We start from the raw sequence: 13,639 nt of genomic DNA on the forward strand, positions 1-13,639 counted from the left end.
GAGAGCAGATGAAGGGTTATGCATGAGTACAGCAGACATTCTCCACAAAATACCACAGACAAATGACAACAAGAAAGAAAATGAGTAGAAATGAATTCCAGTTCCATCTCAGATCATCTTTTAGTGTTGCCATTTTTACATGTAATGATTCAGACTTATTTTACCTCCTGGATCTTTTATTTTTGCGCTCTTTCGAGGTGTCTGAGTCGACTATGTCTGCTCTGAGACACTCAAGGTTGCCAGAAAAAGACAAGTGCTCTCCGAAGTACATCTTATAACTAAGAGGAGTGGCGTCTTGGGCCTGGATGCCTGTGTAGCTCAGCAAAGGCTTGAAAACAACCTGAGGGGGGCAGAATGAAAACAGGGTTTAAGCAGCAAAAGATGATGACTGATAATCAAGTGAACATTTGAATAAGACACTTTCTCCTTCAATGGATGAATTTAACTACTAGCCAACAGATGTATATTAAGCCTTAATATTTTGCCAGTTTTCATATCATCAACAATTCGAAAACCACAGATTCATATTTATCAAGATGTGTTAATGAGCTGCCTGGTGAAAATTTAAACACAATAGTAGATCCCCACCAAATGTAGGGTTAGGGTTACTGCTGATTTTCCTTAAGATGACTAGAACAGTCAGTGTAATGGTATTGTAACCAAACGTGCTCCTGGGTTCACTTGACTGTATAAACTTAATTAAAGTAACTATAAACAGGAGTCTAAACATTTTGTTGTAAAACATCACACAAAATTAAACCCCTCCCTGCCTCCGTCTTCCCTCTCAAATAAAGTAGAGTTGAATCTCACTAAATTGTCCCTCATGGCTCCCTTACAGTCAAGATGGTGGTGAAGCGAACAAAAATGGGGATTTATTCATCTCGTAACGTGTGTAGCTTCAGTGGATCAAAACATATCATGTATGGATTTAATCTGCAGATGCTACGATTCAAGATCCTGCAGTTGTGGATCACTTGCCGACCCTACCAGCTGGTGAAGAGGAGTGAATAGGTTTTTCAACAATTGGGAATCAAATGACAAAGCACCTGAGCGTCGGCTAGCTGAACAGCAGCCGGACACTGGTTTCCCTCCTCGATGTCGGCCATGTCGTCCTGGCTGGTGCTGTGCTGGGAATGCTGGGAGTGCGTCCCATCCAGAGTGTTCTGGTCGCTGGACAGCACCGTGTTGAAGTCTGACGCTGAGGGGATGGTGGGCAGGTTACACGTCCCTCCTGAGAGGGGGGGGGGGGGGGAGAGAGGTTTTAAATCACATAAACTCACCAGATCATGTGAGCAGAGCGGGGGTTACCTGAAAATGTGCGTACACTCTACATGTAAGCAGTAGTACATGATGTGCTGTGCAGGGAAACACTTTACCTCTCTAGCTTCTCATAACAAAGATGTTAAAGTGAGTTAAACAGAAGGTATAATTGGAGTAACGATCACATTACAGGAGGCGTTAAGAGGAACTTAATGGCCATTTTATGCAGATTTTGGAACTCCTAACAGCCTGATCCCCTTCAGTTAATGTGTTCGTGAGGAATTAATTTGCTGCGCTGTCACTGACTGACACCTGGGTGAGCAGATGATGACGAAGCTGATCGTCCTGGGCAAAAAACCAACCGTACACATGTATTTGCATCCGCACGATCAAGCTTATTCTGATAAATAGTGAAGGTAAGATGTATCTTCTTCTTTTCAGCGATCCGTGCGGGTGATTCCAAATGATGAGCTGCTATTATGAGAGGATGGAACAAATACAGGGTGCAGCTGTTTGTAACTCAGGAGGTGAGTGGGAGTGTAGAGCAGAACTGTGAGGGATGAACAGAATTTCAGCTCCTTAACTCCACTAACATGCTCTTCTTCTCACAGTGTGTTTGGTGTGAGCGAGGAAATGACAAGTCTTGAAGCAAAATCGCACCATTAAAAGTCAGATACAAGGGAGTCTAATAAGTTACAACTTGAGTCTAATGACACCAAACACCATTTGTACTGATGAATCAGCATGCTGCTGTGTTAGATGACCACTAAATTAGCTGAGCGACTGTATAGAGAATCTCAATTGTATAAAGGAAATAAACCCTGATACTGGATAAGTACTCAATATTGGCCAATCATTCAAGGTTTGGTCCCTTATTAGTATCAGGAAAGAAAAGGTGGTTTGTTTGTTTATTTGTTTACTTGTAAATACAATTTGATCTACGTCGCATCCTTTAAAATCAATATGTGTAGGATCTGAAATGTTCTGACTTGGGAGTTTGTTTAATTTTTTAACAAATAAAAACATCCCATCAGAATAATCTGCTATACATTCTATACACAGCAGCTTTAACTTACAACATGCCATACATAATCTATTGTTATTCTGAAATGAATCAATTTCATTCAGGTTGTGACGATACACGATATTCACTGATATACGAGAACGAGACAAGACGAGATGTTAACACTATTTTTAAGAAAACTTCAATGATGAAATATATGATTGAAATTATTTGCCTCACGCAGTGCAACACATCTCGTTGTTGATTGTGGCCAGTTCCTGCCAATATCCAGCAACTTCGCACAGCCATTGAAGAGGAGTGGACCGACATTCCACAGGCCACAATCAACAACCTGATCAACTATATGCGAAGGAGATGTGTTGCACTGCGTGAGGCAAATGGTGGTTGCTGACCCCCCCAGACCCCTTCAATAAAGCAAAACTGCACATTTCAGAGTGGCCTTTTATTGTGGCCAGCCTAAGGCACACCTGTGCAATATTCATGCTGTCTAATCAGCATCTTGATATGCAACACCTGTGAGGTGGGATGGATTATCTTGGCAGAGGAGAAGTCCTCACTAACACAGATTTAGACAGATTTGTGAACAATATTTGAGAGAAATAGGTCTTTTGTGTATATAGACAATGTTTTAGATCTTTAGTTATAGTTCAGCTCATGAAAAATGGGAGCAAAAACAAAAGTGTTGCGTTTATATTTTTGTTCAGTGTATATACCATAGAGATAATTTTGGTATTTATGGAAATAACAACCATAAATACCAAAATTATATACAATCACAAATACCAAAAATGAAGTATGAAGAATAAAAATAATTCTAGTATATAAATATAAATGAAATAAAGATTCAAATTATCACAAATTCTAATGTATTGCTAATAGAAAACACATAAATAGAAGTAAATTGCACAAATCCTATATCATACAAATACACAAGTGGAACAACACACTTATAAATCGTGTTTTAATTTGGTAGTGTGACTAATTTTATCTTTTGCATCATTAGGCTACCATAGAATAGAAAATATAGAAAACTGATCGTCTTTTTTTTTGCTGTGCCGCCCCCTGAATACTGTTTCGCGAGACAGCATTCCCATTAACAAGAAATATTGTTGCTCTCGCGAGATATTGTGGCACGAGATCTCGTCACACCCCTAAGAGTGAATAAAGATTATTTTCTTATTCACAGACTGACAACATACCAGCTCTGCCAGGAGATGCTGACACAGGTTCTAGGTGACTATTACACTAACAAGGGGAAGAAACTACTTTAGTCGTTTAGCTAGTGGAGCTAATTAGTTCACCAACATCAGCACAACACTGAGCAACAAATCCCTGACCTCCTTCTGGACTGTTAACAGATGGCAGTGGTTGGTACACGTATTGGTTGACGGGAGAATCCAGCGCGTCTATTAAAACAGCATTAAATACACATGGAACTCAATTACTCAGCAGTTTTAACTATAAAACTTGGAGAAGTGTGGAGGAAAAGTGTATCTCACCTGTCTGCAGGCTGTTGTGCTGGGAGCGGTTGACTGGAGAGTCTTGGACTGCGGCCCCGCTCCTGTTGCCCACAGCGTTGGACATCCAGTTGTAAAAGCTGACGGAGGACGGTTCTGACAGCAGCGGGTGCTCAGTCAGCATGTCTGTCCCTAAGCTGTTTCCTGAGGCGCGGAGAGAAGAGACGTGGTTTTCAGAGCACATTAAATCACTGAGCAGATTACAAAAAAAAACTAGACATCACACGTTAGCTGTTTTCACGTATAAAATCCAGACAATGCCCAAGAATTGTTGCCCTTTCATATATGTAGCACACAGCAGGGAATTGTGTGTTTTATATGTGGAAATACTGCATTTGGTTTTAGGTAAGGGGTGCAGGAGGCAGGATATGATGCATAAAGAGTGCTGAAGTTGTAATTCAGTGTTTTTAAGCCTTTACATCAGAAATAAACACCTTTTACAAGAAATCACATGAAGTCATCTCTCCCATTAGCACTAGCTACATAGCAGAGCATTCAGGCCCAGTCAAAACAATGCAAATTAGCTGCTCTGCTGCTGCTTTCATCCAGCACCAGTCGCATGTGTTAAATATGAGCTGTGGATGATAGTGGAGGTGACTGCCGGAAGTCAAAGACGTCATATTTAAGTTAATGTCCTGCTTGTTCAAAAGCTGTTTGATAAATGGTTCACATCGTCGCCTTCACTCCTGGATTTTGTTGCGCTTTGTGTCACCAAGCAGTTGTAGCCCACTCGCTTGTTGTGAACACTTGACAATTCACTGCTGTATTCAAACATGGGCTCAATCAGACATTAAACATGGACTTTAAAGTACAGAGATGGCATGGTAAAGTCTGCTTAATGTTCCCCCCGACTGATTCAGACGTTTGCCTTCACACATACAGCTCTTTCAGGTAATATCCAGAAACTTTCAGGGTGGCACTGCATGTGTGAAAGGGTCTATTGACTGACAGCTGTTCACATGTCATCTTCATCCCGCGTCACAGAGGAACATGTTTAAATTTAGGGAAAATTTATGACAAACTGTTTTCAAACTCTGACTCTATAGCAAAACCTCACAACAACAAAAAAACACATTTTATAACATAAGTTCAAAATATGCAGTAATGTTTTTCTCCCCACACTTTGTTTCAAGTTCATCTTCAATTTAAGTTCCTTCATGTATAATTTGAAATGACACTGTTGTGTAAATTGGCTGAAGATGATGTGTTTTTAGCCTTGCCAACTGTATAATTTTAGGGTCCATTTGTACATTTGTTCAGAACGGGCAGGAGCTCAGGGAAGAAAAAGAAATCACATAAGCTTGATATTATTCACATGATAGAACACTAGAGGTCAGCATTGCAGCAAACATCACAAGTAGGCTGTTACATGTTGTCATAAAACATTTTTAAAAAGCGTGGTTACCACACCCCTCTACATACTGTAGGCAGCAGCATAGCAACACAGCAGTGATACCGTCGGTGAGTACCTGTGCGAGTGAGGGAGCTGCTCTTGGCTGCCGTGGCGACAGACGGCTCATTCTTCTGGGGCGTGCCCTCCAGCAGGTTGTGCAGGCTGCGAAAGCTTCCCGTCAGATTGCTCAGGAGACTCTCCTTCCTGGGGCTGTCCTTGGCCGGCAGGCCAGCGCGGCTTACATGGGCGGGTGAGTCAGCCGCTGTGTCACCGCTGGTGTAGCTCAGCGACTGGTATGGATGGGAGCCCTGGGTATGACAAATGTACAGATTACTGACAGGAGGTCATGTTCACACTGTGCTTCTGCCCCTAGCTTTTTTTTATTCTTTCATTTTAAAGACGAGCGGGGTATTTCTGTCTGCCGCGATCTATCACAGAAATAGTCCAAAAGTTGAGGTAATAGCTCTTTGACAAGAAGGAGCCAAATAGCTCTCAACATACCCTGAGATGGTATAAATAATCAACACTTTAACTTGGCAGAGAAATGAAGTGAAGTGCCATCTCATTGTCAGCTGTGATCGCTCTTGGCACTCTAAAACTGGAATCACCTTCATAACACGGTTGGGCACAGTCTCCTTCCTTGGAAGTGCTCCATAACATTCTCTTTAGTGGTTTTATTTGTATTTAAATGCATGTAGTGTTTCTTAAAGTAAAGTCTTACAGGCTGCAATGGCAAAAATAGTAAACTGCAATATGGTTTATATTAAATGTGTGAGGGAAATATGCTACAACCTAATGCACTCCAACATACATTCACAACACATGACTAGGAAATAGAGACACACTTAATCTCAAAGTTGTACCTTTATCCTGAGTGCTGACTCGCTGTGTGTGTGGGACTTGGAGAGTTTCCTCATGATCTCCACCCCGCTGACAGGACCGGTGTTTGCTTCTTTTGGCGGTGGGCGACTGCATGCTCCCTCGAGCAACATGGTGTGTTCACTCACTGTGGCTTCACAAAAATGACATAGAATAAAACTCCAAGAAGAAGCACGTGACTGCTTGGAAAAAGTAAGATTAGGAAAATCACGTTTTCTGCTAACAAGTGATCACGGTGCATTTATCTCTGTTCAAACACACAGGTAAAGGTTAGGAGGTTGGCGCCTCCATCTGTGCGTAACAGATGGGGCGGATCAAAATTATTTTGGGCGCATTAAAAGCTCTGAGTTCCCCCACCTGCGTCGAATTCAAATTCGGCTCCGTCGGCGCTGGTGTCGCTCTGTAGTGCGGCGCCGTTATCCAGGCCTAAGATGGTGTCACCCTGGCTCTGCTGAGGCTCCTTGGGTTTGGTGAGCTGGTTGGGCCTCATCAGACCGATAGCCTTGAAGCCTTGAGTCACCACAATGAATTTCATCCATTGTCTGGCCAAAGCTACCAGGCCCTTCTTTAGAGTGACGAGAGCTGGCACCCCATCATTCTGTGATGGACAGAAGGAGAGAAGAAGAGGACAGAAGCGGATTAAGTGCCATGGTTTCACGTTGGCAATGGATCAACTGAAATCATAAAGGGGAGCCAAAAGCGCTTAAGACCACTTAAAAGAATTGGCTGTGAAATATTTTGGGAACATATAGTGAACCTGAGGGGCAAATTAGGCCATATAAGTTAATTATGTTTTATTAGTCACTTAACTGTACATGGTCAAATTGGGAGGACAGATTGAAAGGAGATTTAGAGTCCTTGCACTCACCATGGTAGCCTCCTCTATGACAGAGTAATCAGCCTGTTGCAGATAGCGGTGCAGGATGTTGCAGAGCATACAGGAGGGGTTCTCGTGCAGGTAGCGGGCTCGTTTAGTCGTGCGGTTGTACTTGCTCCTGATCGGGATGTGGATGCTCTTTTTCTGTTGGATCACAACAAGGAGTGGCAGAAAAGTCATAAAACATGCAGATAAAATGTTGTTTTTTAACTGATTTATTAATTCAACCATGTGTGATCATGGGCTACTAGGTGAAAGTATTTGTGTCAATAGATGTATCGCTGACCTCAAGAGCTTCTGTCATGATGCAGCCCATTACAGCACACACTCGTAGTGTGCCCTCCATGTCCAGTTTGCGTAGAGAGGATTTGAGCTGGTCGATGGGAACCAACCAGGCTCCGATGGCCGGTGTAGCTGTGCTGAGCAGATTCAACTGCCTATAATCACAACAGAAAGTAAGTTCTTCACTATATCCTGAAATACACTCATATAGTTACTTTTGTCTCCTCCTGTTCCAGATAAATAGCTATAACATGTATTATTATGGCTTTAGCTGTTTTGCAGTGGTCTCTCTCACAGCGGTTAAGACTTTATTTCTGTCCCTTATTATTGGCTTGTTAAGTTGAGTTATAATAAAGCTCAGATCCAGAACTCCTGCACCTGCCTGTGAGCCTTTTAATTTGTTGACCTGTGAGGCTGACAGATCTGCATCAACAGCAAAGTTCATAATGGTTGACAACAGTTGCCAGGGGCACCGAAGAGAGTATTTTCATATGAACCTCCTGCTGCAGATAATATTACTGCTGCCACATGTTTGACGCTAAAAGTAAACGACTGGTGAGTTTGAGTCTGAACTGAGTTGACCCTATTTGTGCTGTTATAGCACAAATGACTGACTTCCTGTAGCAACAGGAGAGCATATTTATAAGGAACTCCACAATACGTGAGCGCAGTCGTACCTGGAGATGGCCTGTGAGGGAGAGCGCACGTTAGTAGGAGCAGCAAAACTGAACCAGATCTCCCTGATGGTCAGCTTCATGCTGCTGGAGTCAGGTGGAGGAGGCATGAGAGGTAGATCTTTCTTCAGGTCGTCTGACTCGACACCTTCATCCTACAGGGCACAGGAGAACAGGATTTAACAAAGAGACTGAGAGGTGCATCAAATTCCGTATTTCATCATCAACACTGCATCACTAAATATAATCTATCTGCACCAGTCCTAATGGTTTACACACATGGTTATGAGTAAGAGAAATGGTCAGACTCAAACCAAAGATCAACAACTGGCTCTGACTTTTGTTTGTGTAGGAAAACAACGTACGAATGTCTGAATTATATTGTGTGATTTTAGGCTGAGATTGACAACATTTTGATGCAGATCCAGGTTCAATCAGAGCTCTACTACAAGCTTTAATTCTCTGCTAACAAGTGCACATCCATCTGCATTTTCTATGACATTTACACACTTGTTAGCATATATAGTAATGACTGCAGAGACTAGAGAGAATAGCGTGTACAATAATGGATGGAGAGTACTTTACTAATCCCAAAGGAAAAATTAAAGTCTTAAAGAAGCCACTTGATATAAATTAAAAGAAATAAATACCTTTAAAGGCTAAATAATACATAGTTATTCCCCGTCTCTCACCTGGTCGTCTGAGTCTGAGTGCTCGTTGACATCAGAGGCAGGGCTGACAGTATCGTGTGGTAGGTTGTCGTCGGATACGTCAGTGCTGTAACCACTGCCTGTCTGGGAGCCTGTGGAACCGTTGCACTTGGACATTCCAGTCTTCCCTCCGGTGTCTGAGCGACCCATCACGCCGAAAGCGTTGTAAAGAATGGCTCCTGACTGACGGCCCCCTGCGGCACAAAGCGTTATATATTCACAAATGAAGTTACACACACACGCTCAGAAACCTGTCTACAATGTAGAGACAGCTTGGGATAATTTACCTTTGACTGTCAAGTTCTCGATGCCACATTCGAACATGATCCAGCCCCATTTTTCAAGAGATGCGGTGGAGCGGCCAAGATCACCTATTGTAGCTTGGGCGTCTGTCTCATCCACCATTGAAAACTCCTCTATCTCCTCCAGGCCAAACAGCACCTTGGACTTCTCAAAAGGGATGGCTGTGATGGCGCAGGTGCCAATGTCTAAAGGAGGAGAAGGGGAAAAAAAAACTCTTGACACTTAGAGGACAATAAACCACTAAAATATTGTTTGAAACATTATTACATATTTGTGACAAATAATACATGATGTCAGAGTTGAAAGAATTTTATTTCCTCGCATGGCTGATTTAAAAAACATCTATTTACCTTTGCAATTTGTTTTAATTTGATAGAAAAGTTTATAGCATACAACAACAAAAATCTCGAAACATTATCAGTTATCTTTAAAACACACTAAATAAACAAAAAGTCAGTCTCAACATTTTTCTCTGGATCTCTACTAAGTGTCTAGTTACCCACCCGTGGAATCGAGGCCTCGCAGCTGACTGTGGATACGGTGGACGTTGAGTCTAGCGGCGATCTCTTTGCCTTTCTCGATGCCAGCGTTGGAGCGCAGCGAGCCGGACGACTGAGGCTGCATCTTGGTGGCCGAGGCGTACTTATCTAACATGACGGATGGTCGGCCATGTTCAGTGGTGTTGGGAGTCTCTTCTACGATACCCCTGAAGATAAAGAAAAAATCCATAATTGACACCAATTATGTGACACCAATAAGAGTAGATGCTTGGACATGAGTTAAGTCACTTTTATGTGCGTGGCAGGTGTTATTTAGCTGATTTGGTTCTCTGAACACTTGCACTTAAATAAATAAATAGTTTGAGCTTTTTGGAAATGAAAATTGATTTTGAATCACACCCCTACTGGATCTAAAGTGCACAGTGTCCTGTACACATATATGTACTCCAAAAAGCTAAGTCATTCTAGACACACACACACAATTATGAAATGAGGAGTAGTTGAGGTTTTACCTGTTCATTCTGAACTGGGTGGCAATCCTGTCAAAGCACAGCGCCACTAGAGACACATGTGTGACGCACTTACTGGAGCAGGACGGTGACCCCTCCTCTACAGAAGCCTGCAGGAGGCAGAGGTTAACCTACACACAGAGAGAGAACAAAAACAAAACAAAACAAAGAGTAAACCAAACTGAACCAAACCCTAAAATGCTGAAAAATATCGTCCTCTAAAAAAACATGTTTAGCTTAGGTTGTAAACAGTAGTGATGCTGAAGAGAAACTTCTTTTTTTTTTTAAAAAGCTATAATTATTCCAGAGATCAATACAATAATAACCGATTAGTCATACTCTGTGTGTACTATTTCAGTCCTTTCTATATGAAGATACACAGAGAGAAAAAGTTAAATCAATACTGCAATAGCTGCAAATGAAAGAAAATATTACATGTCCACATTCTGTGTAATAGACTTTTAACTTCTCTTCGGTGGAATAGAAAGAAACATGGTTGAGGTTACAGGCTGTGACAGGCTGCATTTAAAACATACTATTTTACACTTAAAAACTTACAAATAAAATAAAAACATGGCTTAAGTTCACTCGCCATCATTATCCTACACAAACACTGAGTGTACTGTATATTCCTCGTTAAAATGTGAAGTGATCTACAGCAGTGATTTCGTGCTTGCTCTTGAACCTCTTTTTGGTCAGAGCACATTTTCAGGAGCGCTCCTGGTCTCTCATTATTCAGGGTCACGGATCTCACCTTGGGGATGGAGACGTTGGCTTGGAGGCCCTTGATTTTCACATTATCTGGTTTGACAGACAGGTCTGTCTGGCCGTGGGAGATGTTGAGGGAGCCAGGGGTCGTGCCCTCTGTCTTGGACAGCTTGTGCTCCTGCTTGCCTGCTTGGCTCTGTGTGGATCCAGATTAAAAAACAGTGGGATATCAGTTACTGCGCAGCAAAGCCCGAGCTTCGATTTACTTTTAAACTGGGTGGATGATTTTGTTAAATCTCAAAACATTTAGAAGAAAAACACTTGCACATTAAACTCTCTTGCTCTGTTCTGGGTGTTGCTTCACTTACAGACTCAGTGACGGTGGACTTGCTGATCTGATAAGCCTCATTGAGGACTTTGCCGTGCAGGTCGTCCAGAATGCTTGCAGGATGACGGATACTGACAAAGTGGACCATAGACTCAATGTACCTTGAATGGAGCAAATAAACAGTCAGCTGTAATCCAATAAAACATTCCAGAGCATTATACAAGCTTTGTTTTAGTTAGTTGATATTGAGTTAAAACACAGATGTCTGAAACTGAACTGATTCAGATTCAAAAACGGCCTCTCCAAATATGATCACATTTACTGTCAGTAGAGATGATGGCCACTCTTCAACCTCCGAGCCACAGATTATTAACTCCACACTGCACTAGCCCACAGCTAAGTGCTTGTAAGAACATTGTTAACCTAGCGCTGTTAGCCTATAGCAAACTAAAGTTTCACACTGGTAGATAACCAAGAATGAGAGCAGACTCTGAAGCACTCTCAGCAGGATTTTAATATCCAATATGTAGTTTGCACAGGGATTAAATTGGTTTAAGGTCAAATCTTAGCCTCTGGCTAAAAATAACTCAACTTCGAATGAGCAGTGTGAGAAACAATTATGTCAGCTACTGTATTTATTTTATATTCTTACGTGACCAACAAAGCAGCAAAGGCTGAATATATTTGAGCTTTAATAATATTGTAAATATAGTCAGACTTGTTCCCAGTGAGGGTTGTACTCCGCCAGGGCTGTCCTTTGTCACCGATTCTGTTCATAATCTTTATGGACAGGATTTATAGGCGCAGCCAGGGAGTTGAGGGGTTTCGGTTTGGTGACCTCAGGATTGGGTCACTGCTTTTTACAGATGATGTGGTCTTGTTGGCTTCATCGGACCGTGACCTCCATCTCTCACTGGATCGGTTCGCCACTGCGTGTGAAGCGGCTAGGATGAGAATCAGCACCTCCAAATCCGAGTCCATGGTGCTCAGCCGGAAAAGGGTGGAGTACACTCTCCGGGTCGGGGATGAGATCCTGCCCCAAGTGGAGGAGTTCAAGTACCTCGGGATCTTGTTCACGAGTGAGGGAATGATTGAGCGGGAAATTGACAGACAGATCGGTGCAGCGTCTGCAGTAATGCAGACCCTGAACAGATCCGTCGTGGTGAAGAGGGAGCTGAGCCGAAAGGCAAAGCTCTCGATTTACCAGTCTATCTTCGTTCCTACCCTCACCTATGGTCATGAGCTTTGGGTAGTGACGGAAAGAACAAGATCGCGGATACAAGCGGCCGAAATGAGCTTCCTCCGTAGGGTGGCTGGGCTCTCCCTTAGAGATAGGGTGAGAAGCTCGGTCATCCGGGAGGAGCTCGGAGTAGACCCACTGCTCCTCCGCGTTGAGAGGAGTCAGTTGAGGTGACTCGGGCATCTAGTTAGGATGCCTCCCGGACGCCTCCCTGGTGAGGTGTTCAGGGCACGTCCCACCAGTAAGAGACCCCGGGGAAGACCCAGGACACGCTAGAGAGACTATGTCTCTCGGCTGGCCTGGGAACGCCTGGGATGTTTTGGTTTCCCTGCTTAGGCTGCTGCCCCCGCGACCCGACCCCGGATAAGCGGCAGAAGATGGATGGATGGATGGATGGATAATATTGTAAATAAGGAACTAGTGAGATTTTTATTCACACATAAAAACAATAACATGACGGTTGGTTGTTACCTGTCCAGGGACTCAGCCACGAGGGGAGTGAGCACCACGTTGATGGCACCCTTCACCTCCACTATGGCTGTGGTCCTGGTCTGAGCTAAGGGCTGCTCTAGAGTCCAGTCATCCGTCGTTGTGTCCTCATCCGTGTTCTCCATGGCTCTCTTATCCAGGGGAGTGTATGGTGTACTGGAGAGGAACATACGTACATCTTTTATTATGCGCAACAAAAATACAAAAATCATACTTTCCTAAGTGGGTGTGGTTTTATAGTCAACTTAAAAGCTGCTAAAAATACCTGTTGTTCTCTCCCATCAGCTGAAGTCCTCTATCCAGTAGTGAGCTGGCTGAGAGGCCCTGCTTTATGACCTGCAACGCAAAACCAAATCTTAAAACTGATACACTTGGTGCAGCTTATTCAATGTTTATAATAACTTTAATACATTAAAGGCAAAGACTATTATGTGTCATAAGTAAAAGACCTTAAAGCTAGGAACAGAGAGCTGGTCAAAGGAGGCGGAGCTCTCTTCACTTGTAGGCGTGTCCAGATCAAGGGGGCGGTGCAGCGAAGACTTGGAGGTCCTCTTATTGGTGGGCTGCTTGACAGACCAATTAGAAACCTGGCAGATATGAGATCAAACAGACTAAATTAGACAAAAACAGTCAAAACAATAAACATATTGATTATATGTAGAGCCACATAATGTTTTTTATCATCCCTTTGTGCTGTAGATCCTGTGAATCAAACATTATGAGATATGGGGAAGCTGTTTTTCTCAGAATGGAAGCATAAAATGAAGCAAAACAACAAATGCTTTAATCTACACATTCACTTTGAAGTACTTTTTTCATCATGATCCTCTCATCACAACACAACAAGTGTACCTGCAGAGGAAAGGTGGATTCTTTCATCAAAACAAATCATTTGCATAAAAATTCATTCAGCCTCCTCGCATGTAAGCTCAGGCTCACGATTCGC

General features: G+C 42.8%; 1 protein-coding gene across 2 annotated transcripts in view; it reads right to left on the reverse strand.

The window, feature by feature from the left end:
* The window catches only part of kiaa1109 (KIAA1109 ortholog), a 67,512-nt gene that overhangs the window by 31,732 nt on the left and 22,141 nt on the right, over positions 1-13,639 (reverse strand). For both annotated transcript variants that reach the window (XM_062439768.1, XM_062439767.1), the window contains exons 30-47: positions 13,143-13,280; positions 12,959-13,029; positions 12,676-12,849; positions 11,005-11,125; positions 10,683-10,832; positions 9,932-10,059; positions 9,423-9,625; positions 8,904-9,104; positions 8,599-8,810; positions 7,910-8,061; positions 7,237-7,387; positions 6,942-7,094; positions 6,431-6,671; positions 6,058-6,206; positions 5,271-5,502; positions 3,784-3,945; positions 1,047-1,231; positions 165-340 (exon numbers count right to left, since the gene is read on the reverse strand). In XM_062439768.1, the coding sequence (XP_062295752.1) occupies positions 165-340; positions 1,047-1,231; positions 3,784-3,945; positions 5,271-5,502; positions 6,058-6,206; positions 6,431-6,671; positions 6,942-7,094; positions 7,237-7,387; positions 7,910-8,061; positions 8,599-8,810; positions 8,904-9,104; positions 9,423-9,625; positions 9,932-10,059; positions 10,683-10,832; positions 11,005-11,125; positions 12,676-12,849; positions 12,959-13,029; positions 13,143-13,280 (2,999 nt within the window). The remainder of the gene's footprint in view (positions 1-164; positions 341-1,046; positions 1,232-3,783; positions 3,946-5,270; positions 5,503-6,057; positions 6,207-6,430; positions 6,672-6,941; positions 7,095-7,236; positions 7,388-7,909; positions 8,062-8,598; positions 8,811-8,903; positions 9,105-9,422; positions 9,626-9,931; positions 10,060-10,682; positions 10,833-11,004; positions 11,126-12,675; positions 12,850-12,958; positions 13,030-13,142; positions 13,281-13,639) is intronic.

The sequence above is a fragment of the Scomber scombrus genome, chromosome 19, assembly GCF_963691925.1.
Source record: "Scomber scombrus chromosome 19, fScoSco1.1, whole genome shotgun sequence".
Lineage (NCBI taxonomy): Eukaryota > Metazoa > Chordata > Actinopteri > Scombriformes > Scombridae > Scomber > Scomber scombrus.